Source organism: Emiliania huxleyi (genome assembly GCF_000372725.1).
Source record: "Emiliania huxleyi CCMP1516 unplaced genomic scaffold EMIHUscaffold_113, whole genome shotgun sequence".
In the NCBI taxonomy this organism is placed as follows: Eukaryota; Haptophyta; order Isochrysidales; family Noelaerhabdaceae; genus Emiliania; species Emiliania huxleyi.
This window is the reverse complement of record NW_005201613.1, coordinates 107,131-130,828: the sequence shown is the minus strand read 5'-3', so window position 1 is coordinate 130,828 and position 23,698 is coordinate 107,131. Positions and strand designations below refer to the sequence as shown.

Below are 23,698 nucleotides of genomic sequence, written 5' to 3'. Positions count from 1 at the left end.
AGGGACCGCGGGGCCCATCCGCGTTGGTGTCCCAGTAGGAGCCAGACTGTGTTTCGCTCCTATCAATCAATCAATACTAGTGGGTGGGTGGCTCTAAGGGGAAGGGTGCGGGGGACGCCCGGGTGAGGGCTTGTGCCCCCCCCGGGGGGGGGGGGCAGAAAGGTCAACTCGTGTCTACTCGCCTCGTCGGCTCCATCGGCTGCCTCTCCTCGTGCGCCGGCTGCCTCTCCATCCAACCGCTTCTGCGTCCTTCTCTGCCCGGTGCTCGCGATGTCGCTCTGCCGAGAGGGTCATCGCCGGCGTAGGCGGAGCGGCGGGCCCTTCGTTACAGAAGCCCACGGCCACGGAGCTGGCCTTGCCATACCGTCCGCCTTGCGAGCGTGCTCACGCACGATCCTGGGCTCGTGCTTGCACGCGGTCGCAGCGTCATCAAGGCTCCACGCCATGACAGGACCGGCCATGCCGGGTGCCCGGGTGGCGTCCTCGCAACATCTGGAGAGGTGGGCAAGGCCTCTGAGGAGGCGTGCGGAGTGCTGGCAGTGAGCAACAAGATCGCTCCCGTGGCGCCAAAGCGGCGTGCGCGCGGCGGCAAGGCCAGCTGCGCGCACCGGCTCGAGAACTTCCGGCAGCACAAGGCTGCGGCACCTGCGGCTGCTCCTGCGATCAAGTGGGAGCAGCTCGCCCACGGCCTCTTGCGTCAGCAACGCGCGACTCTGCGTGACGGCGCGCGAGCGGCCTGGGTGCGCATGCGCGCCGCCCGAGATCGGCGCGGCGGTGCGGAGCGCGTGGAGGTGTAGGTAGGGTCTCTCTCTGCTCGCGCGTCACCTCGAGTCCCTGCCCACCCACTGCTTGATCCAACCCTTGGCCCTCTGATGTCCAGTGCAGCGCATGTACTCTTGGTGTGTGTGCTGTGGGCCCTCCTTGTCTCTTTGCAACCTGGGGGCTGTTGTTGCGACGAAAAAACAAATGAGTTCGGGTTTGGGTGTTTTCAGTGCGTTTCAAGCGAGCCAGCCTGTGGCAGAACACTTCGCTTCGCGCTGCAGCGCTTGGGCCACCGCCCTGGCCATGTGCGAGCTTTTGCCGGCCACGGCGGCTACCAAGAGGATGGGCCCGGGCTCTGGCGCCGCGAGCACGGTGCCACCTCGACGTGAGTAGGCCCTGAAGCCGCCCGGCGCTCGCCGCGCTGCCCACGCCAGAGAGTGGCTTGCTGCCGCACCACCTCTCGTGACTGTACTAGGCGGGACGGAGGTCGACACTGGTCAGCACCGCGGCTGGTGACGCCACGAGGCGCCCGCCAACTCTCGGCGACGGTGAGACGGTGCAAGATGTGCAGCTCTCGGCAGACGTCGAGGCGCTCGAGCTGCGGTGCAACGAGCCGCTTCGCTCCCGTACGACCCGCTTGTACAGTGACAAGTGTGTGTGGCACGGCTCGCTCCCGTCTACACGCTCGACTTCCTCACCAGGGTGCGCCGCTTGCGCGCACGCACACCTATTGCCCGCCGCACACGCGCACCCTGCCACAGACACGTCGATGTCGCGCACTGCTCAGGTGGGGCAGACGTTCCCAGGCTCGACGCCTGAAAGTGTTGTCCTATCATCCGCGCTCGTCGGCGACTCGACCGACTTCCCCAGCGAGAGTGTTGCGAGCAACAGGGTCGCCTCGGCGGCTTGAGCTGCGCAGCGACAGATCACTCCTCACCAGGCAAGCTGCGGCCCGGACGGCCGCGTCTCGTAGTTGCACACCCGTGGCGACTACGTTCCCGCGGCGGTGACAATGTCCCGTGTTGACGACGGGAGACACTGGTGTCACGCGCCGGCTTGCTTGCGGCTCGGCGCGCGCGCCGCCGCGCGTGGCGGCCGCGTGAGGCGTTGCACACCCTCGTTCGGGCGTGTGTCGTGGCTGTGTTATGTGTGTTTGGTCCTTGCACGCAGATTTTGTCTTTTTATGAATGTTTGCTACTCGCGTACTCGCGGGGAATGATCACTGGCAGGCAAAAAAATAAAGAACCGACGTCCGTCCCCTTTGACCTTTCGCGCGAACTCCAGTCTCCACCGCGCATCACGGCCGCTGATATCGTGGCGACCCTGTTGCTCGCAACACTCTCGCTGGGGAAGTCGGTCGAGTCGCCGACGAGCGCGGATGATAGGACAACACTTTCAGGCGTCGAGCCTGGGAACGTCTGCCCCACCTGAGCAGTGCGCGACATCGACGTGTCTGTGGCAGGGTGCGCGTGTGCGGCGGGCAATAGGTGTGCGTGCGCGCAAGCGGCGCACCCTGGTGAGGAAGTCAAGCGGGTCGTACGGGAGCGAGCCGTGCCACACACACTTGTCACTGTACAAGCGGGTCGTACGGGAGCGAAGCGGCTCGTTGCACCGCAGCTCGAGCGCCTCGACGTCTGCCGAGAGCTGCACATCTTGCATCGTCTCGCCGTCGCCGAGAGTTGGCGGGCGCCTCGCGGCGTCACCAGCCGCGGTGCTGACCAGTGTCGACCTCCGTCCCGCCTAGTACAGTCACGAGAGGTGGTGCGGCAGCAAGCCAGTCTCTGGCGTGGGCAGCGCGGCGAGCGCCGGGCGGCTTCAGGCCTGCTCTCGTCGAGGTGGCACCGTGCTCGCGGCGCCAGAGCCCGGGCCCATCCTCTTGGTAGCCGCCGTGGCCGGCAAAAGCTCGCACATGGCCAGGGCGGTGGCCCAAGCGCTGCAGCGCGAAGCGAAGTGTTCTGCCACAGGCTGGCTCGCTTGAAACGCACTGAAAACACCCAAACCCGAACACCCTCATGCGGTTTCTGGTTCTCTACTGGCAGACACATATGTCCAGGGCGGCGTCGCGCGACCACTCGCGGGATCAGTCCCTTGCTTCGACGGCGAGCACCGCGGTCGCCGACGGCGCACTCCTGGCCGGCCCGCTCCTCAAGCGTTCGGAGTGGCTCCACGTGTGGAACGCCCGCTTCGTCGTGCTCACAACAGAGGTGCTCGCGTGGCTGCGGACTGCGGCCGTGCTGGACGGAGGGGAAAAGGAGCAGAGGGCGGTGCTACTTCACTCTTCCTTGCGCCTCGACGCCTCCGACGGCGAGACGCTCCAAATCACCGTCCCCGGCGGCGCTCCGCTCATGTTTCGCGCCTCCTCCGCAGCCGAGCTCCGCTCGTGGCACCGCGTCCTTGGATCGCTGCTCAGCGCGCTGCAGGCGGAGGCGGCGGAGGTGGCGGCGATCCTGCGGGAGCGCTCCTCGCTCCTTGCGCCGCGGCCCTGCACCGAGCTTGCGCACATGGGCTCGCGCAACATGCGCGCCAGCCGAATCACCAAGGTGCCAGTGCGACACTCTCCCCGGGCGGCTACCGCTGCCGCAGGTGTCCAACCTCAGAGCTCACACGTGCCGCAGGTGTGGTACCTGTGCGCCTCTGCGAGCGCCGACGAGTCGTTTGCGCGCTCTGGGCCGCTCATCGACCCGTACCGTGCGTCGGCGCTCGCGCCCACCGGCGGTGGCGGCCTCGCCGGCCTCGGCGGAAGCGGCGGAAGCGGCGGAAGCGGCGAGAACGGCGGCCGCGCATTGCTTTTGCTGAGCCTGCTGCAGCTTCCGACCGCCTGGCCGCTGTGGGAGGGCGCGAGAGCGAGCCGAGCCGGGCGGTGCTCAACGCACAGCTCCCCGACCGGCGGGCCGCCCGCCGTTAGGCGCCGCGCCGCGAGCGTTCCACTCGATCCTCGAGCAGCTCGCTGGCTCGGGTGTCCCCGGCCTGCTGCCGCCGATCCACGCCGAGGCGCTGCCGAGGCGACGGCGCGTGCTCGTCCTCCGCCGCCTCCTCCCGCGCGGCTCGCTTCGCGATCACATGCACGCCGTCTCCACGCCCACGCTGCCCTCCTCTGTCAAGTATGGGACCGCGCTGCTCAGCCATCCCGCCTCGGCCGTCCTCACCGCCGCCGCATCGGCCGCCGCGCTCGCAGCGGAGCGAAGCAGCCGCCACTCCGGGTCGGCTCCGCCCCGCCTCAACGCCGCCCTCGAGCGCAGCGCCGTCCCGCTTCCCGCCCGCCTCGCCTCGTCGGTCGGGCGCCGCGTCTTGGCGGCGGCGGCGGCGCTCGAGGCGCGCGGGCTGCCCGCCTCGCACCTGCACGCAGGCAACGTGCTGCTCGACGAGCACGCCTGCCGCCTCTCCGAGTACGAGCTCCCGCTCCTCGGCCTCCCGCCCTACCACGAGCTGCTCGCCAAGCCGCGGCCGCACCCGCTGGCCACGGAGCCCTTTCGCGTGCGGCCCTCGACCCTCGCCGCCGCGCACCTCCTCTACGAGATGGTGGCCGGCGCGAGCCTGAGCGACGCCGCGCTCGCGCGGTGGGAGGGCAGCGGCGAGCCCGCCGCCGTTGGCGAGCCCGCCGCCGCCGCGGCAGACCCGGCATCGCACCACGCGTGGCGGCTGCTGCGCTCCATCTTTCTGCCTCCGCCAGAGGCGACGGAGGCGCCCACGATCGCCGCGATGCTCCGCTCGCCATTCTTTGCGCCGGAGGCCTCCGCCGGAGCGCAGCCCTCCTCCGCAGCCGACGGAGGCGGCCGCGGCGAGTTGCCGTCGCAGTGGTCGTCAGAAGAGGAGGCGCCGCCGCGAGAGCACCCGAGTGGGATTGGCGAGACGTTCACGACAGCTCACGAGATGACCGAGCTTGGGCCTTCAGGCGCTGCTCGCCGCGGCGCGCGCGCGCTTCGGCGAGCCGCTCGTGCTGCGCCGGCCGCGCGGTGGCCGCGACGAGGCACCCGCCGGCACCGTCGGCGGCTCGCCGCCGCGCGGCTCCTCCGGCTCCCCGCCTTGCGGCGTTGAGGGCGATTGGCTGCTCGTCGAGCCTCGGTCCAACGAGGAACCGGCCGGCGAGCGGCAGCCGGCCGCGCGCCCGCCGCCACTCGCCGGCGAGCGGACATGCGACTCGTTCGTGTCGGCCGCCGAGCCGTCCCCGCTGCCAGGCGTCGAGGCATCAGCGTCGCAGGCTCCCCCCTGCGACCTCTTTGGCAGCAGCGTGGAGGCCCTCGGCGCGCGGCGCGCCCTCCGCCTGGTGCGTGCGTGCGGCAAGACGCTGCGCGGCCGGCGGCTCGAGGAAGACCTCTCTGTGGCTCGCGACGAGGCGGCGGTGGACGCGCTCGAGGCGCGGCTCTGCGCGCACGAGGGGGACGGGGGAGACGGGGGGGAGGGGGGGGGGCGCGTCCACGGGGCGGGAGCCGGGCGGAGAGAGGACCCGTGGGACGCGGGCTTGCCGCTGCGAGGGTCGGAGCCGTCGCATTTTGCCGCCGCGATCCTCGATCGCTGGCTTCGCGCGATGCCCGCGCCGCTGCTGCAACTGCCGCAGTCGCGGCCGCCTCCCGAGCCTGACGACGCCGAGCTGGCGGCGCATGCCGCTGCCGCCGCGATCGAGGCCCTTCCGGCGGCGCGCAGGCAGGTCGCCGTGGCGGTGCTGCTCATTCTTCGGGAGGCGGCGGTGACCGACCAGGTCTGCGAGGTAGCTGCGGCGGCGCTTTTCCACAAGACCAGCGCCGCCGCGACTCGCGCCGTGCGTCGGCTGCTTGCGTTTCCCCTGGCTCCCGGCGGCGGCATCTCGGTCGAGGTGGAGGCGCCGGAGGCCTCCGACACGCTAGCGCCAGGAACGCCTCCCGACCGGGCGGGCGGCGGAGGCGAGCTGGAGTCAATCCTGTTCGGTAGCCTAGATTGCTGGCATAGCAACCTCGACGCTAACGCTACCGGCCCCTTCGGTCGGACTGCCTCTGCCGCTTCGCTCGCTGCGCTGGAGGAGGCGCCGCCGACCAGACGGGAGGAGACGCTTGCTGTGGCGCCACCGCCGCCGCCGCCGCCGCCGGTGTCGCCGCCACTGGAGATGCCACCGTCGCAAGGCGCAGAGGCACCGCCGCCGCCGCCGCCGCCTCCGCCGCCTCTGAGGGACGCGCCGCCCCTCCCAGCGGAGGACGACTCGGCGGTCGGGCGGAAGCAGCCCTCGCCTCGCAGCGCGATGAGCACCTCGATGTCCTCTCCAGACCTGCGCGCCGCCGCCGCCGATCGGTGGCCCGCGCCGATGCCGATCGCTGCGGGGGCGCTCCCAGCGGAGGTGGAGGCGCAGCTCGCGCGCCTGTCAAACCGCAACAGGCCGTCGCACTACCGATGGACGAGCCCGCTTCTCGAGGCCATCGCGTCGGGCGCCGCGCCGCAGGTGTCCGACCTCAGCAGCTCCGTGCGAGGGAGGCCCCTCTTCCTTGTGGCGGGCGCTTGCCCCTCGATGCTGGCGGGCATGCAGGTAGTAATGTTCACCGCGATGGACGCCGGCGAGGGCGGCGGGCAGGCGCTCGACTTTTGGTGGGTCAAGCCGCGCGAGGGGGAGGCGAGCAGCCTCGAGGCGCAGACCCTTCACCGCCATTCCCGCGGCCCGCACAAAAACGACCCCGGCCGCTCCAAGGCGGTCTACGGCCCGATCGCAAAGCTGTGGGACGGCGAGGACGGCTTGCGCGCCAGCCGCGGTGCCCTCCGCTTTGGTTTCGGCAGCGATTCAGGGCTGAGCTCCGCTTGGATCGAGTCCGTGGCCACGGGCGAGCGGTACCACCTGTGCCTGGTCTGGCTCGAGGAGTGGTCGAGCCCGTTTGCGCGTAACAAGTTCATGCGGGGCAAGATGGTCTATAGACGACGCGCCAACGGCGGCTTCTTTGCGCGCCCTCTATCGATCGTCAACGACACGATCGCCGTCGGGACAGGCGTCGCCGACGTTGAGGACGTCGGAGCCGCGCCGCTGCCGCCGGACGGCATCAAACTCGGCTGCTACGAGGTTCCTTTGAAAGAGAGTCCGTCGTGAGGATCCTGAGAGGAACTGTCTCACATGACGATTACATTTAAAGTACAAAAAACGAACACTCTCTGTTCCTTTAAGGTGTGACAAACACACCAAGAGCAAAAGACCACACCAAGCGCGCGCGCCCGCCCCACGATCACTGTGCAACACACGACAGGGTCAGTCGACTTCGGCGACGATGGGTGGCGCATCGTGCTCGAGCTGCGCGCTCGGCGGCACCTGCGTCGCGAGCACCGGCGGCGGCGGCGCGGACGCCGCCGGCGCGGCGAGGCCCGCCTCGACGGCGCTCTGCTGCAACACCATCTGCAGCAGCGCGTCCTATGAGAGGCAATGCTGAGGTGTGCTCCGAGAGACCTCGAGGGTGTTACCATCGTCCGCGCGTTCGTTTGTCCTCGTCCATCTGCAGGAGCTGCTCCTCGGTGTAATTCTGGCCGCCGCCGCCGCCGCCGCCGCCGCCGTCGCCGCCGCCGCCGCCGTCGCCGCGTGCCACCACCAACGCCTCGTCGATCACGGGGTCGCCTACTCCGCACGCCTGGGACGCGTCGGCGAGCCTTTGGCCCGCGCACAGCGCGCCCGCCGAGCGAGCCCCGCATCGCCCCATCCCAAACTCGAGATGCGAGCTTCCGCCACCACGCCAAGCGGCGCCGCAGAGGCAAGCGCACCGCCCGACGCCGAGAAGAGGGACGCTGCGGCGCGAGACGCGCCCTCCGCCCGCGCCGCCGCCGCCCGCGCCGCCGCAGCCGCCCCCACCCCTCCGGCCTCCGCGCCCGGCGCCGATGTCGGCGCCCACGCAACGCAGAGCGGCCGACTCGGCGGCGTGCGCGGCGGAGGGGGCGGGTCGCCTGGCCGCGCCGGCGGCGGTGCGACTCGGTGGAGCACGCCCTCGGCCTTGAGTGCGACCTCCTCGCGCATCTGCTGCAGCGTGTGCCCCACCTCCTCGCTCGTCTCTCGCAGCGCGGGCCCGGCCGCCTGTTTAAGAGGGCCGTCTGGCACACACAGCGCACGAGCCGCGGGGGAGGGGCGGAGAGAGAAGCGAGACCAGCGGGACACAGCGAGGGAAGGGGGGGGAGGGGGGGGCAGAGACGCGAGGGGGACGCGAGGGACCCGGCAGGCCAGGCCGCCTGCTTGATCGCCTCGATCTTCTCCTGCGCCGCCTCTGTTCGGTCGCGCCACCAGCCTCCGATCTGGGTGGCCGCGTTCTGCCAGCCCAGCTTCATCTCCTCGCCCTTGCGGTGCAAATTCTCGGCCAGCCCCGCCGCCGCCGCCGGGTCGATTCCGCGCTCGACTGCGGCGGACGCGACGCCTGCCGCCGCCTCTTGCCCCAAGCCTATCATCCGCACCGCCCCTCGGGTCGCGAGGCGCGTGGGCGGAGGCGCGAGGCGGGAGGTGCAGGCGAGCGAGGCCTAGCCGCCCGAGCGCATGTGCGAGAACCGCGCCGCCCTCCTCCTGCGGCTGCCGCCGCCGCCGCACCTCCAGCAAGATGCTCTGCTCCGCCGCCTTGACGTGCGCCAACAGCCCCTCAAAGCCAGCCGCCCCGGCCGTGAGGCCGTCGATCGCAGCCACGACCTCGCCCTCCCGCAACAGCGCGCGCCCGTCACCAGAGTCGGAGGGCAGCAGCGCCCCAATGTACACCTCGCCCGACTCGGCTCGCTTGAGCACCAGCCGGAAGAGACCGCCCGAGTCGCGGCTCAGGCGCACGCCGACCACGTCGTTCGCATCGGCGCGGCCGGCTGGCGTGCCACCACTGGGCGTGGGCGCGGCGGCGGACGCGGACGCGGCCGCCGCCGCCACCCCCGCCGCCGCCTCCGCCGCCTCCGCCGCGGCGGCGGCTTCCGCGGCGGCGGCGCGGCCTGCAGCGACCGCCGCAGCCGCGCCCGCGCCCTCGTCTTCGACGCTGCTGGTGCTGAGCTCCGCGCGCCCTGAGCTGAGAGAAATGGAGGCGAGCGATGCGCGCCCCTGAGGTGCACTGTCGACGCCTCCGCTGGTGACAACGCCCTCCTCGCTCTCGCCGCTCTGCTCTACAAGAGCGCTCCATGTGGCTGCGGCGGCGGGCGGTGGTGGGAATACTGGGGAGACGTCACGCGAGCTCTCGCGGACTCTCTGCTCGATACGCGCGTGCGTCGCGTCGAGGGCGGTCAGGTCGGGGAGGAGGTCGTCCATGAGTGGCCAGCAATGAGCTGCTGCTTGCTGATGGCAGCGCAGAGTGGCCGGCACTGGCGGCGAAAGCCGCCGCAAGCCGAAAAGAATTTTGTCCCTTATCGCTCGCCAAGCCCCGTCGATGAGTGGTCAGATGGTTAGTGCCCGAGAGCGAGGGGTCCGGGGGGGAGCACAAACATAGGACGCCCAGCCTTGCCCTCGTGCCGCCGAGTGCATATCCTATGCGAGAGAGATCCCCTGTGCCCTGTGCCCAGCCCTCTCCTCCGCGCGGCGATGCGCCCTCCCCCCTCGCTTTTGCAAAATCCTGCAAAGGTGGGGACGTGTCTGTCCTCGACCCAGCCCTAGCTTGGGATGTCCGTTGTATTTATCTATTTATGAGAATCCTTGGGGGTCTGACTCTGCCTGTGCTGTCCCATCCCTCCCTAGGCCGGGGCTGGATTGTTTCTTTCTTTTCGCGGGCTTCTGCTCCTCGGAGCTGACGTCTGTGGTCCGCAGTACTGTTAACAGTACAGATTCTGCCTTTCGTTTAGGCGCCTAAACACTCAGGAGATAATAATAACAGTACAGATTCTGCCTTTCGTTTAGGCGCCTAAACACTCAGCGAGGTTGAATGTTGTTGTGTGTCGCGACGAACAAACCGTGCGTTGAGTGAGCTCTGCTGTGCCCACATACACCCCTGACGCCTGACATAACACGCCCCTTGGGCTCGGCGAGGTTTTCCGGAAAACAAAAAGGAAAACAGAGGGTCCCCAGCACTTTGCGTTTCCGGAAATTTCCAGGGAAAACAGAGGGTGTTTGGTGCTCCATTCTGGAAACTCGCTGTTTTCCCTGAGTCTGAGAGCTGGTCTGGGGCAAAATCTGAGGCAAAATTGAGGAAATCGACAAAATACCCAGGCGGTCGCAGGGTAAATTCCAGGTATGCACGGGTTCTCCGCAAAATTCCCGGCATTTTGCCGATTTGGCCTAAAATTTGGCTGATTTTGGGCCCAAACCAGCCTCAGACTCGGCTCAGAGCCCAAAATTTGACGATTTCCACGGAGTTTGGAAGAAGAGTCTCGGAGTTTTCCGAAAAGAGAGAGGGAAAGAGAGGGTGTTGTAGAGAAAAAAGGAAAGGAAAACAGACGGGGTGCGAGAGGAAAACCTCGCCGAGCCCAACACGCCCCCCATCGCCCCAAACGCCGCGCACAGCGCACATCGCCGATTACGGCGAACGAGCAAAGGTGATGTGCGAGGTTGTCCAACTGTTGAATGACGGGCACATTTTGCAGCCCAGAGTCGGGGCGTCGTCACCACTTTCGCCTGCGCACATATGGTCGCCAGCGATGCCGAGATTGGGGTAGAGGTCAACGTGAAAGAGGAGGCGGCGAAGTCGTCGCGGAAGGGGCTCATCACCCTGAGCGTAGTCGGCCTTCTCTGCGTCGGTGGCCTTGCCGGTGGCCTCGCCGGCGGCCTTGCGAACCGTGGGGACGATGACGATGAGGAGCATGTTCACATGCCTCTCGCCGGCACGTGGCTCTCGAACTATGGCTGCTACCTGACCGTCACCGACGAACTCTGGCGCGCGCGCCGCCCTCTCGTATTGAGCTTTACCGGAAATCGCGCACCGCACCGCCTCCGCGACAGCCGACCTTTCCTCTGCCCGCCTTTGCAGGTACGATGTCTGTTCGTGGGGCACCACCGTCAAGAGGATCGAGACGTACGAGCCGAGCTTTGCAGTGCTGCAGATGCCGGCCGAGGACACGTACAACCCGAGCAAGTACCTCAAGACCGAGTTCCACTCGCTGCCCGGCGGCGGTTGGGGCTACTGCGACTCGATCTACGGACTGGATCACGCCTCGCAGGCCTTGCTCGCGGACACGAGCGAGCTCTACGACGCGGCCAACGCCACGCACGGCTGCGGCGGCCGGTTCTCGCACTCACTCCTGACTGCCTATGAGCTCCCGATCCGTGGCACATGGGCGACCAACTTTGGAGCGACGCTCACCATCTCGAACGGCGCGTGGGAGTCGGTCCACGCGACGCGGGGCACCACTATCTACCGCATCGAGGCCTATGGAGACGGCTGGGTGCTCATGCAAAACTCGGCCGAAGACCTGTACTACCCGAGCCAGTACAGCAAGGTCGAGTGGCACACGAGCGGCAGCGGCTTTGGCTATTGTATCAGCGTGTACGACGGGTCCGACTCGGTTTCGGCCCTCTTGGAAGACACCTCCGCCATCTACGACGCGGCAAACGCCACGAACGGCTGCAACGGCTTTGGCCACACCTTCACCTCGCCCGCGCAGTAAACGCACCGGCGCCGCCAGGTCGCCGCGCAGCGGGACCTCATGGGAGACGTGTCTGAAAAAAGATGCAAGCAGCGCGGGGGGGGGGGGGGGGGGCTGGCCGGGAGCGTGCGCTGCCTCTCCGGTGCGCTCTTGGCCTCTTGCACGATCCTCCCGTGCAAAAATGCGCGTGGCCACGGGCCCGCGCGCACACATACGTCAGCATCTCTGTGAGCTGTGAGGGTCCGCCCGCAGGCGCATTTGTGTACCGTAGGCGTTGCCCGGTGCCGAGCGCAGGCGGTGTCTCTCAAGAGAGGAAGGGGAGTGGCGTCATTCATGCCGATGGCTAGATCTAGAAGTAGAAAGAGCAAGCGGCGAGGGGTGGGCTGCGTGGCCCGGATCCCGCGCGGATCTGTGGAAGCTCTGCCGTGCAGGCCGGCGCGCGGAGAGATCGAGTTCGAGAGTCGAGAGAGGTGTTCCCGCGCCGACGGGAAATCTTTATGCATACTACCACACGTGCGATTTCGCGCCGCCCGTATTTCTGCGGCTACGGGGTGTGGAGGGTGAGTTGAACAGGGGTTGTGCGCCAAGCCCTCCTGCTCGGCTCCAGCGAGTAGACAAGTGTTACCATCAACAGAGGAGAAGGATATGACCTCAGGGCTGATGTGACCAAGCGCTGGTAGCGTGGTTTTACCTCACACCCATGGTCTCACAGTGTGCCGGCAGTCGCCGAGCAGTGTCGCTCACACAAGCCGCAGCACAAGTGACTGAGGGCCAGTGAGGGCGAGCCCATCGCTGTCACAGCTGTGGCAGCCGCACAGTAGGCTGTGTCAGCTGTGCAGAGTGTGTGAGCAGCAGAGGAGCTTCACTCCAGGCTTCTGTCGCAAAGAGCTGCATGCCACCGAAAGCGCTGTCGAGGTTCGCCGAGCGCGGCGCAGGTTGAGGGAAGCCGCCACCGACGAGCGCGTTGGAGTTTTCACTCCGGACAAAAAACGCGGCACAGCGGACGGTGCGGGGCGTGCCGCAAACATAGCGGCGAGGCGCGGGACCGTCTGTGGCGAAGTGGGTCGCGTCCCCTCCCCCGATTTTGTTCAACCCAGCATCCACACCCTTTACACACACGGGTGTATACCGCGAGAGAGAGACTGAGAGAAGCTTGTTTTTGTTTTCAGACTAGGGGGCCCGACCCCCTCAGAGGCGGCGGGCGGGCGCCCACTCACGCCCAGAGATCAAAACGCTCGGCCACACTCAGCTCTCACGTTCTTCGTTCTCCACTGTGCACTGTGGAGAACCCCCCACAGTAGTGCACAGACGCCCCACCACACGTGACCCCCTGCCGAGAGACCCTGCACTGCCACGCAACGCCCTGTATCGCGGGACGATCACTCGAAGCCACTGATGCCTCGGCGCGAGCGGGTCGGCACCGGAGTCGCCTATGGAGAGCGTCACGCGGCCGCGTGACATGCGCCACGGCCTCGCGTCAACCCCCCGGTCGGCACGCGCGCCCATTCGAAGCTGAGCTGAGACGTCGCGCCGCGGACCCGCCTCTCGACGTCACCCACCGGGATGCCTATATAACGGCACGGGCGTCGACGATGATGCTTCGTCTCATCCATCCATCCGCCGCCGCCCCGCGCCTGTCTCCGTCCTCAGCAGCTCAAACCAGGCGTGCAGTCGCGGCCGCCTGTAGAAGAGCGCCTCGTCGGTCCACTCCTCCCACCCAAAGTGAGAGGGCAGCGCCTCGTAGTAGAGGCAAAACGACGGGAAGATCAGGCCATCTGCTGCGGTGGGCGAGCCGCCCGCCAGCAGCGGCCCACACGCCTCCGCTTCGAGCGCGTCCAGCCCGAGAGAGAGCCGGACGAGGCTCTCGGCCCGCTCCTCGGCCGGCTGCTCGCTCTCCCAGATGGCCGGCTCCTCGGGCGCGATGCGCTCCTCGAAGAGGGACGTGAGCGTGTGCGACTTTGCCGAGTCGCCGCCGCCGTCGGGCAGTGCAGCGAGGAGCGTCTCGCGCGCGAGGGCGAGATCGCGTGGGAGTGAGCCGAGCGCGAGCAGCATATCTAGATACACAGGTTGTGAGGCGGCGTGCGCGCGCGCCGCATGCAAAAAGAAATTTTAAGCCCAGGGCCCACCCGGAGAAGCTGTGCGATTTCGGGGCTCACCGGGTTATTTTTCACTTGACGTGACCTGACGTGACAAATGATGAGGAGGATGCTCGTCTGCCTCCTCGCTGCCTCCGCCGGCGCGTACCACCTGCCAGCAAGCGCCAAGCTCCAGCAGGGCGTCAAGATGACAGCGCCACCACCCCGGGCGATGGCGCCAGCGATGAAGAAGGGTGTCCTGCAGGAAGTACAGATCGACGACGGCAATGGCTCACGGAAATACGTCGACCCGGCGAGCTTACTATTGACTGTACACTCTGCCACTCGCCGCCTCCGACCTCACGCTACCGCCCTCGCCGCCTCCGCCAGCAGCTTCACCACCATCACCACCGCCGCCCCCACAGCCACCGCCGCCGCCGTCGCACGACACTGATGCCCTCCCGCTTGTCGTTAGGTGGACCTAACGCCCCAGTTCACGCTCTTCTTCACGATCATGTTCATCCTCGAGTACGGTCGCTATCACCCGCTCTGAGGTGGATGGCTAGCTGTCGCTGCGCTAGTGTTGCTGTCACACAAGCATGTGTGGTGGTCTCATGGCCTCGAGCACGCTCGCGGCCTCGCGCCGGGTGCATGTGGGGCGCGGAGCGTATCCACGGAGCGTAACGTCAAACATGCTTTCATGCGTCTAGTGCCTCTTTCTCATGTCTCAACTTTTGCTTTCCAGTCGCTCTCTTCACTGCATTCACTCTTACACACATACTCCTCGCGGCTCCGGCCCCGGGCCCGGCTCGTCGCACTCGCAGCCGCAGGGATTCGCCGCTCGCGCCGCTGCTCGTGGTTTTGCGCAGCAAGCGGCCGCGCACCGCGCCGCAGAGCCGGAACGAGCCCGCGACAAGCAGCCACGTGCCGTGGCGCCTCGCCGCCGCGCGAGCGCGCCCTAGCGAGCCCGCTCGCCGCTGCCGACGTCGGCCGCCATCTCCGTCTCGACGACGGCGCCGCCTCCTCCGCGCTCCGCCGCCAGCAGACACCGCCTCGCGGAGCCGGAGGGCCTAAAAAGGGAGCCCGGGCCCATCAACGAAGACATTTTGGAGCGGGCGCGCCGCCTCGCAGAGGAATAGCTGAAGCTGCCGCCACGTCGCCGCCGGGCCTCGGGACAGCGCCCCGGGCGGCGGCGGTGGGGGGCACGTCGCACACCACGGCGTGCGGCGGCCAGCGGCGCGAGCGACGCGAGAGCGGCGCCTAAGGTGAGGTGAGGCAAGGTCAACTTCTCCACACACATGGTGGGTGGGGCAAGGGCCAGGGCAGCCCTCGCGCGGCACCTGTGCGCTGTGGCATCCGCTGTGCCCATGAGGGGTCGTCGATGGTGGAGCGTGCGAACGCGGGCGGCGCCGATTATCACCTTTACCACCCAAGACTGCATCCAGACGCCTCTAGAAGGAAATGGAGTCACGCACTTTTGGCACGCAGGGCTGCGCGGCCGCCAGTCGCCACGCGAACGCTCCAGACGACGTCCCTGCATCGAGTACGCGGCGAGAGCGCGAGCGTGAGCGGTTGCGCAAGGTCTCGGCTTGTAGACAGCAAGAGCGGCGCGAGAACCCTTCTCCGGCCGCAGCACAGCGCTACCGCGAGTACTTGCTCTGGACGGAGACGAGGCCGGTGCAGTTTGGCGACGAGCCGCCAAACGACACGTACGAGATCTTCATGAAGGAGCGCCGGCGCGCGAAGGAGAAGGCGCGGCTGCAAGGTGTGGCACGCAAGCGGCAGGCGGAGAGACAACTGCAGCGTCAAACGGTCGTGTCGGACGCCGCCCTAGCTTCGCCCGCTGCGCAACCAGCAGCAAAGCGGCCCCGCGGCCGCCCAGCCGACCCCAACACGGAGCAGCGACGTCGCGATCGCCGGGAGCTGCAGCGCGAGAAGTCGCTCGCTCAGCAGCACCGTCGCGACGCTCGGGATGCAGCGAGAGCGGGGCAGCAGGTACGGAGCACGCTGCAGTTCATGGAGCTAAACCTCACACGTGCAAAGGCGGCGGGCTTCAATCCGTGGGGGGCGCTTCCTGACGATTCCACGCACGTGCAAGCATATGCATTTTGGCGCAGCAAGGCTTTGGGAGCGCAGGTTGACGCGAACCGGATGCGGCGCATGCCCGAGGCAGACGCTCTTGCAGCTACAGCTTTCGCGCGGACATTGACAGCCCGGGCTGCGAAAGCTGGATGGGCGGCGGCGGCCGAGCGGGCCACCACGGCTGATGCGATCGGAGAGGCACGCGCGGCCTCAGCTGCGGCGGCAGCGCATGCTCGGTATGCAGACGCTGTGGCAGTCGCGGCAGCCGGCGCACAGAGTGTTGCCTCGAAGCAGCGCCGCCGGCGCGAGAGTGGTAGCCTCTCGGCGCTGCTGCAGCCGTCGCAGCCGTGGGTGTCCGCGGCGTTCGCGGCCGTCAGCGCACCGCTGCCCGAGTGTGGCTTGGACGCAGATGGCGCCGCGCCGCCAGCGCTGCTGCCGCCGCCGCCGCCGCCGGGCCAGCCTGCGCTGACCGACGCGGTGGTGCCGCGCGTGTGGTCAACGGAGGGGCAATGCGAGGGGATGACGCGCCAGAGCGGCGGGACAGAGCGATGCCGGGTGCATCGCAATAGTCCGTACGCAGTCGCGGCACCGCTGCGCCGCGGCGAGCGGTACTGCGGCCACCATCACCCCGACAAGTTCACCGGGGTGCAGTGCGCAGGGCAGCGCAAGCACGGCAAGGGCCGATGCCGAGTGTGGAGCGGTTGCTGCTATGCCGATGCCGCCCCGCTCCGTCGCGGCAGCCCCTACTGCCACCACCACCGCGTGCGCTGCGTGGGGCTGACGCAGTCCGGCGCGCGCTGCACCGTGACGAGCTCCTCCGAGAACGTGCACGCGCAGCCGCTGCGCGACGGCGAGCTGCACTGCGCACACCATCAGCCCGCGGCGCCATCGTCGCTTGCTCCATCGGCGCCCTGTCCACGCGCCGCGGTCAGCGATCGGGCCATCGTGCTCGGTAGCAGCGAAGATTTCGAGGGCCCGGACGGGCCGCTGCCGCCATCCATCGCGATCGTTGAAAGCGAGGCCAGGCTAGAGCAGGGCAACTGCCTTACGCAGCTACTCCGACGCTTCCCTGCACTTCACTACACCTCGATCAAGTACAGTGACCCCACACTCCCCCACTTGTGGGTGCTCCCGCTTGAGGGGCAAACGGCACAAACGGGCCGGCTCGCGGACTTCATGGTGAGCTTAGGGCTCACTGTGAGAGAGCAAGACCTTGACTACGAGAGCTCCGATGACGATGCAGCCAGCGATGTCGACAGCGCGCGTTGCGATGAGCCGCTGGACCCTGACGTAGAGGCGGAGTTGCCCGATTATTTTTAATAGGCATTGCGGCTAGAATGAATATTCGGTCGCCCGCCCCAAACGGGCTTCTTGGGTGGAAAGAAATGCCACTTATGCCCGGTTCCGCGGCCCGGGTTTTTTCTGCGAGCTTCTCGGATCTTGCAGGCGGCTCGCGCGATTCATGTCGACCCACGCCCGGCTGACCCGGTCGCTGCTGAGCCTGCTCGTGCTCGCGGGCAGCGCCTCTGCCAAGCGTGTCGAGGTGCGGGGCCGCCAGCTCCTCCTCGACGGCCAGCCCTTCGAGGTGCGCGGGATCTGCTACAGCCCGACGCCGATCAACGCCTCGGTCCACTTTGCTCCGTACGGCGACTACTTCACGGCCGACTTCTCCTTCATCTGGCTGCGCGACCTGCGGCTCATCAAGGCGATGGGCGCCAACATGCTCCGCGTCTACGGCTGGCTCCCCGAGAACGACCACTCCGACTTCCTCGACGCCGTCGAGGCGCATGGCCTCAAGCTGATGGCCACCTTTTACATGGGGGAGGCGAGCGAGTCGCCGGTGGAGACGGAGGAGCAGCGCGGCAAGGTGGTGCGCCGCTTCGCCGAGCAGGTCCGCCAGTATCGCGACCACCCCGCCCTCATCATCTGGTCGTTTGGCAACGAGCTGAACGGCGTGTGGAACGGCTACCTGCAGCAGCTCGGGCACAACCCGGCGGCGCCGTGCGCGTGGGACGAGCGGTACGACGACCTGGGCGGCTGCTGGATCCACAAGGGCAAGCCGCCCGTCCCCGGCTCGCAGTGCTACAACACCTCGTACTGCGTCTACTCGCGCCTGTTTGGACTCATCAACCAGGCGAGCCACCGGGACCGCCCCAAGCACCGCACCCCGCCCCCTCGCGGGGCCTGCCCCGCCCCCCACCACCACCCCCCGCCCACCACGCCCACCCGACCTACCTCACCCGCACCTGCACTCGCTCCCCGCTCAGGCCGCCGAGGCTGCCAAGGCCGAGGCTGACGTGCTCATCGTCTCGGCGATGGCGGACGTCGACGCGCTCTACGAGAAGGTTGCCCGCGCGGGGCACCTCGCGCCGTCGCTCGATGCGTGGACGGCGCAGGTCTACCGCGGCAACACGTTCGGCGACTTTTTCGGCACGATGAGCGACGCGACCGACAAGCCGGCGCCGCGCGCCACACACTCGCGCCGGCCGCCGGCGGAGCGTGAGCGAGTGTGATCGGTGCGCGTCAGGTGCTGCTCACTGAGTACGGCGTCGACGCGTACCACGACGTGTGCGGCACCCAGGCCACCACGCCCTGCTACAACCGCTTCGGCGACGAGTCGGGGTCGTACGTCGACGAGGCTGCGCAGGCACCTCGCCCAGGAAGGGTCCGAGAGGGCTCCGAGACGGTTCCGAGAAGGTCCCCTCCTCTTGCTGCGCAGGCGGACTACGCGCTCAAGCTGACGCGCGAGATTCAGTCCAACTCGTCGCTGCAGGAGCACTGCGGCCGCGCCAAGCGTGGGTCGACCGACGAGGACGGGTACCCGAATTGCGCCACCGTCGGCGGCTTCCTCATGTCGTGGGTGGACGAGTACTGGAAAGGCGCGACGGCGCAGGCCAAGTGCGCGCCGACGTACGACGACCCGGACTTTTCGGTCGCCACCTGCGACGACCACGCGCACGTGACTTGCGGCAACTGGAACGCCAGCGACCACGACCTCTGCGGGTGGAGCGCAGCCGGCCCCGACTCCCCGTGGACCTCCCCGTGGACCCACCCCCCAACCCCCACCCCCTGGGGGCACCTCTTGCGGAGACGAGCAGCTCCGACACGCCGACGCAACCACCCGCCCTCGACACCCGCCCTCGACCCGCTACCGCCCTCCCCGAGCCTTGGCCCCCCTCCCCACAGGTACAAGCTCGACGCCGCGCCCGACGGCTATGTCAACGAGGAGTGGTTTGGCATCACGACGCCGACAACCTGCGGCGACGACATCAACGCGATCGCGCCGCGAGACATCTTTTGGCAGATGCGCCACCACTGGACAGGTGCCGGGAAGGAGCCGTCCCTCTTTGGGAGTTGCGAGACGACGCTCAGCGAGAAATGCGCGGCGCGCGAGCTGCCGACGGGGCTGCCTTTCCTGCCGCCGCCGCCGCCGCCGTCGGGCGGCCACTGCTCGCTGCGCGGCCAGTGCGTCACCGACCACCGCATCTGCGGGCCGGGGGACGTCAACAGCTCGGTCACGCCGTGCTGCGCGTGCGATAGCGGCTTCGCGGGCAGCACGTGCGAGCAGCTAGACGCGCGAACCTACCTGGCCCTCGGGGCGGGGTCGGTTCTTGTGGGCCTCCTCGTCCTCCTCGCCATCACCACGGTTGTGGGCAAGCTCTTCCGCGCGGAAAGCGCCGCGAGGGCTGCGACGGAGCTAAAATGAGGCGGCTTTGCGCGCCCCTGCACTGTTCATGCTGATCTCCAAGCGCGAATGCCAGCGCAGTTTTTCGTTCGAGAGGGCGGGGGGAGAGAGATTGTGGCCGCGGGGTTGGCCGCCGGCTGCGGCGGGGGGGATCACACTGATTTTGTATTTCGGTCGGAGTACTACCTCTGTACGTATGATTTAGCTCTCGCTTCGTAGACTCTCGATAGACGATACACTGAGACCGCTCTGTCCCTCAGTCATCTTGATCACCTATTTATATTAATTATTATCAGTCTGGCATACCGTGTATATAAAGCCGTACCGACAAAAATGCGACACAGCAAAACGACTGCGCAGAGGCTAGTGCCCCATTTCACTCTGACACGCTAATCTTGAAAACGTCTCCAACGGAGCTCCGTGTTGCTTCCAGCGCCCTCCCCCGCGCTTTCCTGCCACCGTGCGGCCACAATGGCCGATGCTCCTAGGAAGAGAGGTCATCTGGCTACCGCGAGAGCGACTCAACTCGTCGACATCGTCCGATGATGGTGCCGCAAAGTCAGCCTTCGGAGGCTATCGTGGGGTCGAGCCGGCAGTAGCCGTGACATGTGATTCCACCACCCCTCTACCTACGACTACGTCGTACGGCTTTAGGCTTTGCCTCTGACCGCCACGGACACCCCGTTCCCAGGCTGCCTAATGGGATGGAAAAGGAAGCTAGGCTCGGCGAGGAAATGGCACCACTAGCCAGAGCGCACCGGCCACCGCGCCTTTATACCCTTTGTGGAGCTCCGTGTTGCTTCCAGCGCCCTCCCCCGCGCTTTCCTGCCACCGTGCGGCCACAATGGCCGATGCTCCTAGGAAGAGAGGTCATCTGGCTACCGCGAGAGCGACTCGACTCGTCGACATCGTCCGATGATGGTGCCGCAAAGTCAGCCTTCGGAGGCTATCGTGGGGTCGAGCCGGCAGTAGCCGTGACATGTGATTCCACCACCCCTCTACCTACGACTACGTCGTACGGCTTTAGGCTTTGCCTCTGACCGCCACGGACACCCCGTTCCCAGGCTGCCTAATGGGATGGAAAAGGAAGCTAGGCTCGCCGAGGAAATGGCACCACTAGCCAGAGCGCACCGGCCACCGCGCCTTTATACCCTTTGTTGAGTTTTGACCTTTGACACATGACGTGCGCGCGCGCAGCCCCCTTTTTGAGCTTATATGGGACCCAGCCGTATACCGTTCTGCGGCTCGTTGATTAATGGCTCGTTGATTTCTTAGTCGCCCATCTGAGTGCGCTCATATTCTTCTCGCACCGCCGCCGCCGCCTCCTCCTCCGCGTAGGGCGCGTCGTCGTCCGCCGCTGCATCGCCCCCTGTCAAGTCGCTCATGTCGGCGTCCTCGGCGGCGTCCGCCTCCCCGTCTGCGCCCTCCGCGTCCGCTCCCCCCTCCTCACCGGCCTGTCGCGCCGCCACCGCCGCCGGGGGAGGCGGGACCTCCAGCGGCCCTCCGCCTTCGATCGCGAGGCTCGCCTCGTCGCCCTCGTCGGCGTCGAGCTGATTGCTATCGGCGGCGGCGGCGGCGGCTGCCGCAGCGGATGTGGTGGCTGCGGCGGCGGCCGCCGTGGCGGCGTCCTCAGCGGCGTCGAGCGTGAGCTTCTCGAGCGCCTCCGCCTCGCTGAGCGCCGCCTCGATCATGTCCGCCTGCGCCTCGATGATGCTCGCCTCCTCGCGCATCACCTACAGTGCGTCGCGGACGCGTCGCGGACCTGCGCAAGCACGCCCTCTCGGCGGGAGCACGAGGGGGAGCAAGAGAGGGAGGGGGAGGGGAGAGGAGGCGTCTCGGACCTCCTTCACGCTCTGCACCAGCTTGGCCTCTGCCGAGATGGCCTCCTCCTGCTGCCGCAGCGCCGCCTCCTTCTCCTCGAGCGCCGCCGCCGCCGCCTCGACGTTCTCCTCCTGCCGCCGCACCGACCGCTCCTTGCGCAGCGTGGCAACCTCGCGCGCCTTGACCGCCGCCGCCTCCTCGCGCGCCGCCGCCTCCCTCTCGTCCTCCTCGCGCTGCCGGTCGCGCTCCTCATCCGTCCAGCCGAGCCTCCGCTCCAGCTCCTTCTTGAGCGCCGCCTCGCGCGCCTTGACGGCGTTCTCGCGCTGCGCCGCTGCACGCTGGGCGGCGCGCGCGGCCTTCTCCTCCTCGCGCACCGCCTCCGCCTTCTCGACGAGCGCGGCGCGCGATCTCTCGAGGGCGGCCTCCGCCTCGGCGAGCGCCGCCTGCCGCGCCGCAATCGCGTTGCGCGCCTCTAGCGTCGCGTCCAGCGCGTCGGACGCCTCGCTCATCAGCGTCCCCTTGGTGTCAAGCACAGGCTTGCCCTCCCCGCCCTCCGCCGCCGCCGCCCGCGGAGACGGCTCCGCCGGCGCAAGGTCTCGAGGCAGCTCTCGGCCCCGCGGGGACCTGCCGCCCTCCCCGAGCTCCTCCGACGACGCGAAGCCCTCCGGCGGCGCCGTCGACCTCGCGTCCACTGTCGTCGTATCGACGGCGCCCGCCGCCGCCGCCGCCGACCACGACTGCGCTCGCCCCGACGCCCGCAGCGGCTCGCCGCTGCGCTCGAGATCCAGCTCCGCCAGCAGCGCCGGGAAGCGAAGGCCGCCGCCCGCGCCCGCGGCGGCGTTGCTGGCGGCGTTGGCGGCGGCGGCGGCGGCGGCGGCGGCGGCTGCTGCGGCGGCGGCGGCTTGCTCGGGCTGCTCGCTCAGCCAGACCTGCTCGCGCGTGTTTGCCGAGGCGAATCGCGCGCCGTACTTGTCGAGGATGCGCTCGATGGCGACGAGCAGCTCCTGCTGCGTGGCCAGGTAGTCGGTGAGGAAGACGGACTTTGTGAAGCACGAGAGCCAGACGTCGAGCGAGTACGGGCCGATCTCGCGGAAGAAGACGAGGCGATGCTGCCGCGGGTCGAGCTGCTCGTGGGCGAGGAGCAGCTCCTTGATCTCGCTCACGATGGCGGGAACCTTGGCCGAGTCGCTCATGCGCAGCTTGAGCGTCTGCAGGATGCGACGGTTCGACATGCGGCTCGCGTTGATGATGACCATCGTGTAGAAGGAGGAGTTGGGCACGTACATCGGCCGCTTGTCCCACGTGTTCACCTTTGTGTAGTACCAGCCGATCTGCTCGACCCAGCCGTCGAGCGAGGAGGTGCCGTCCTGCCTCCGCTCCGAGTGAATCCAGTCGCCCACCGAAAAAGGCTGCGAGAGGTAGATGGTGACGCCGCCGATGAAGTTGGCGATCATCTCGCGCCCGGCGAGGCCGAGCACCACGCCTCCCACGCCGGAGAAGGTGAGCACCGCGCGCACGTTCACGCCGAGCGTCGAGAGGGCGGATAGCGCCGCGCTGATCCAGACCAGCAGCGAGAGCACCTTGGCGAGGGCGTTAGCGCGTGCCTGCTCGACCGAAGCGCGCTCGCCCTTCATCAGGCCGGTGAAGGCGCGGTCCCCGAGCCCCATCACCGAGGTTGCGACCGCGCGCTGGTCCTCGGTCGCGCCGTACCGCGCCTCCCACTTTTGGACGAGCTTGAGCGCCGTCCAGAACGCGGCCACTTGCACGGTGCCGCGGCGCGCCGCGGCGAGCCCGCCCGTGACTGGCGCGGTGAGCAGCTCTGCGGGCGCGAGCAGCGGCACAGCGTACAGGAGGGCGAGCGCCCACGATGCGAACTCGAGCGGCCGCTGCGGCGCCTCGAGGAACGACTCTTTGTAGGCATAGCGGCGGTAGTCGCTGGCAAGGCCCTGCTTGGCGACCTCGGTCGCGAGGTGGAGGGTGTGCATCAGTCGCCGCAAAGCGGTGGGCAGCATGGGCGCCGCGGCGAGGAGGAGCATGCCGGCCGCGCGCGGCGACGCAAAGCGGGGCATCTGCAGCATGCTCGCCCACGCCGCAAAGGTCGGCCCGAGCGCGCCCCGCGCATTGTACGCGCGGCGAAGGAGCGGGCGCGACGCGGAGAGGACGAGGGCGAGCGTGGCCGCGACTGCAGCAAGGAGGCGACGGGGCCAGCGGCGGCGTGCCGGAAGCGGCGGAGGACCCTCCGGCTGGGGTGCGCTGGCAGCCTCCTCTGCCGGCTGGAAGCCGGCAGGAGGCTGGAAGCCGGCAGGAGGCGAACACGCTCCCGAGTCCATCGCCCGAGGGCCGCGCGTGGCGATGGCGGCACAGTGGCGTGGCCGGCGCAGCACCACGGCCGGCGGGCGCGGCAGGAGCGCAGCCATGAGCAGGGCTAGCGAGGCGGACGGCATATACTCCACTGTGTCGAGGTTTAGGTTGTCGAGGTTGCGCCACGACCACAACGAGAGAGACGGACGCCGCTTGGCTGAGATTCACAGCGGAGCCTCGATGTCGTGCGATGTGCGCGATGTAGAGCGATGTAGAGTTTGTTGCAGAGGCTCTACAGCCAAACCGCCGGGAAGGGTATGTTCGTAAGACTTTAAGAGCCACATACGTGCATACACGTGTATGTAAAATGAAGGAGGAGTCCATCTATCTTGAACAGCGCTCAGCGGGGTGTCAACTAACATCGTCATGGTGCTAGGTATTTCGGTGCGCCGTGTACCGCCACCCACATCTTAAAATGCATTGCCATTGCAATAGAGCGGAACTCATTCAC

At 68.0% G+C, this 23,698-nt stretch overlaps 9 protein-coding genes across 9 annotated transcripts; 5 read left to right on the top strand and 4 right to left on the bottom strand.

Annotated features, from left to right (window-relative positions):
* Positions 1-452: 452 nt before the first annotated feature.
* On the top strand, positions 453-791 carry EMIHUDRAFT_361443 (hypothetical protein; the record flags this gene model as incomplete). Its single annotated transcript, XM_005791380.1, has 1 exon — positions 453-791. A coding segment is annotated over one exon (339 nt), but the record flags the coding sequence as incomplete, so codon positions are not given.
* Positions 792-1,235: 444 nt separating this feature from the next.
* On the top strand, positions 1,236-1,969 carry EMIHUDRAFT_454504 (hypothetical protein; the record flags this gene model as incomplete). The annotated part of the gene is made up of 2 exons (XM_005791379.1): positions 1,236-1,464; positions 1,550-1,969. Coding segments are annotated over 2 exons (452 nt in total), but the record flags the coding sequence as incomplete, so codon positions are not given.
* On the bottom strand, positions 1,944-2,673 carry EMIHUDRAFT_223855 (hypothetical protein; the record flags this gene model as incomplete). The annotated part of the gene is made up of 4 exons (XM_005791378.1): positions 1,944-1,984; positions 2,054-2,189; positions 2,275-2,502; positions 2,605-2,673. The coding sequence occupies 4 exons, from the start codon at positions 2,671-2,673 to the stop codon at positions 1,944-1,946; spliced, it is 474 nt and encodes a 157-aa protein (XP_005791435.1).
* A 4,176-nt stretch (positions 2,674-6,849) lies between these two features.
* Positions 6,850-7,444, bottom strand: EMIHUDRAFT_361441 (hypothetical protein; the record flags this gene model as incomplete). Its single annotated transcript, XM_005791377.1, has 1 exon — positions 6,850-7,444. A coding segment is annotated over one exon (232 nt), but the record flags the coding sequence as incomplete, so codon positions are not given.
* Positions 7,445-7,772: 328 nt separating this feature from the next.
* EMIHUDRAFT_223852 (hypothetical protein) lies at positions 7,773-8,959 on the bottom strand (the record flags this gene model as incomplete). The annotated part of the gene is made up of 4 exons (XM_005791376.1): positions 7,773-7,785; positions 7,904-8,202; positions 8,270-8,529; positions 8,767-8,959. The coding sequence occupies 4 exons, from the start codon at positions 8,957-8,959 to the stop codon at positions 7,773-7,775; spliced, it is 765 nt and encodes a 254-aa protein (XP_005791433.1).
* A 4,457-nt stretch (positions 8,960-13,416) lies between these two features.
* EMIHUDRAFT_223849 (hypothetical protein) lies at positions 13,417-13,851 on the top strand (the record flags this gene model as incomplete). Its single annotated transcript, XM_005791375.1, has 2 exons — positions 13,417-13,629; positions 13,774-13,851. The coding sequence occupies 2 exons, from the start codon at positions 13,417-13,419 to the stop codon at positions 13,849-13,851; spliced, it is 291 nt and encodes a 96-aa protein (XP_005791432.1).
* Positions 13,852-14,759: 908 nt separating this feature from the next.
* On the top strand, positions 14,760-16,700 carry EMIHUDRAFT_109036 (hypothetical protein; the record flags this gene model as incomplete). The annotated part of the gene is made up of 1 exon (XM_005791374.1): positions 14,760-16,700. One exon carries the CDS (start codon positions 14,760-14,762, stop codon positions 16,698-16,700), a length of 1,941 nt encoding a protein of 646 aa, XP_005791431.1.
* Positions 16,701-16,823: 123 nt separating this feature from the next.
* On the top strand, positions 16,824-19,256 carry EMIHUDRAFT_466725 (hypothetical protein). The gene is made up of 5 exons (XM_005791373.1): positions 16,824-17,514; positions 17,648-17,839; positions 17,908-18,027; positions 18,100-18,383; positions 18,567-19,256. Exons 1-5 carry the CDS (start codon positions 16,843-16,845, stop codon positions 19,084-19,086), a joined length of 1,788 nt encoding a protein of 595 aa, XP_005791430.1. The 5' UTR covers positions 16,824-16,842; the 3' UTR covers positions 19,087-19,256.
* Positions 19,257-21,836: 2,580 nt separating this feature from the next.
* EMIHUDRAFT_54411 (hypothetical protein) lies at positions 21,837-22,481 on the bottom strand (the record flags this gene model as incomplete). Its single annotated transcript, XM_005791372.1, has 1 exon — positions 21,837-22,481. A coding segment is annotated over one exon (645 nt), but the record flags the coding sequence as incomplete, so codon positions are not given.
* Between the last annotated feature and the right edge of the window lie 1,217 nt (positions 22,482-23,698).

Coding starts and splice junctions, on each gene's coding strand:
- EMIHUDRAFT_466725 (XM_005791373.1), top strand. CDS start 16,843: ATGTCGACCCACGCCCGGCTGACCCGGTCGCTGCTGAGCCTGCTCGTG. Junction 18,028..18,099: donor ACGTCGACGAGGCTGCGCAG/GCACCTCGCCCA, acceptor CTTGCTGCGCAG/GCGGACTACGCGCTCAAGCT. Junction 18,384..18,566: donor AGCGACCACGACCTCTGCGG/GTGGAGCGCAGC, acceptor CCCTCCCCACAG/GTACAAGCTCGACGCCGCGC.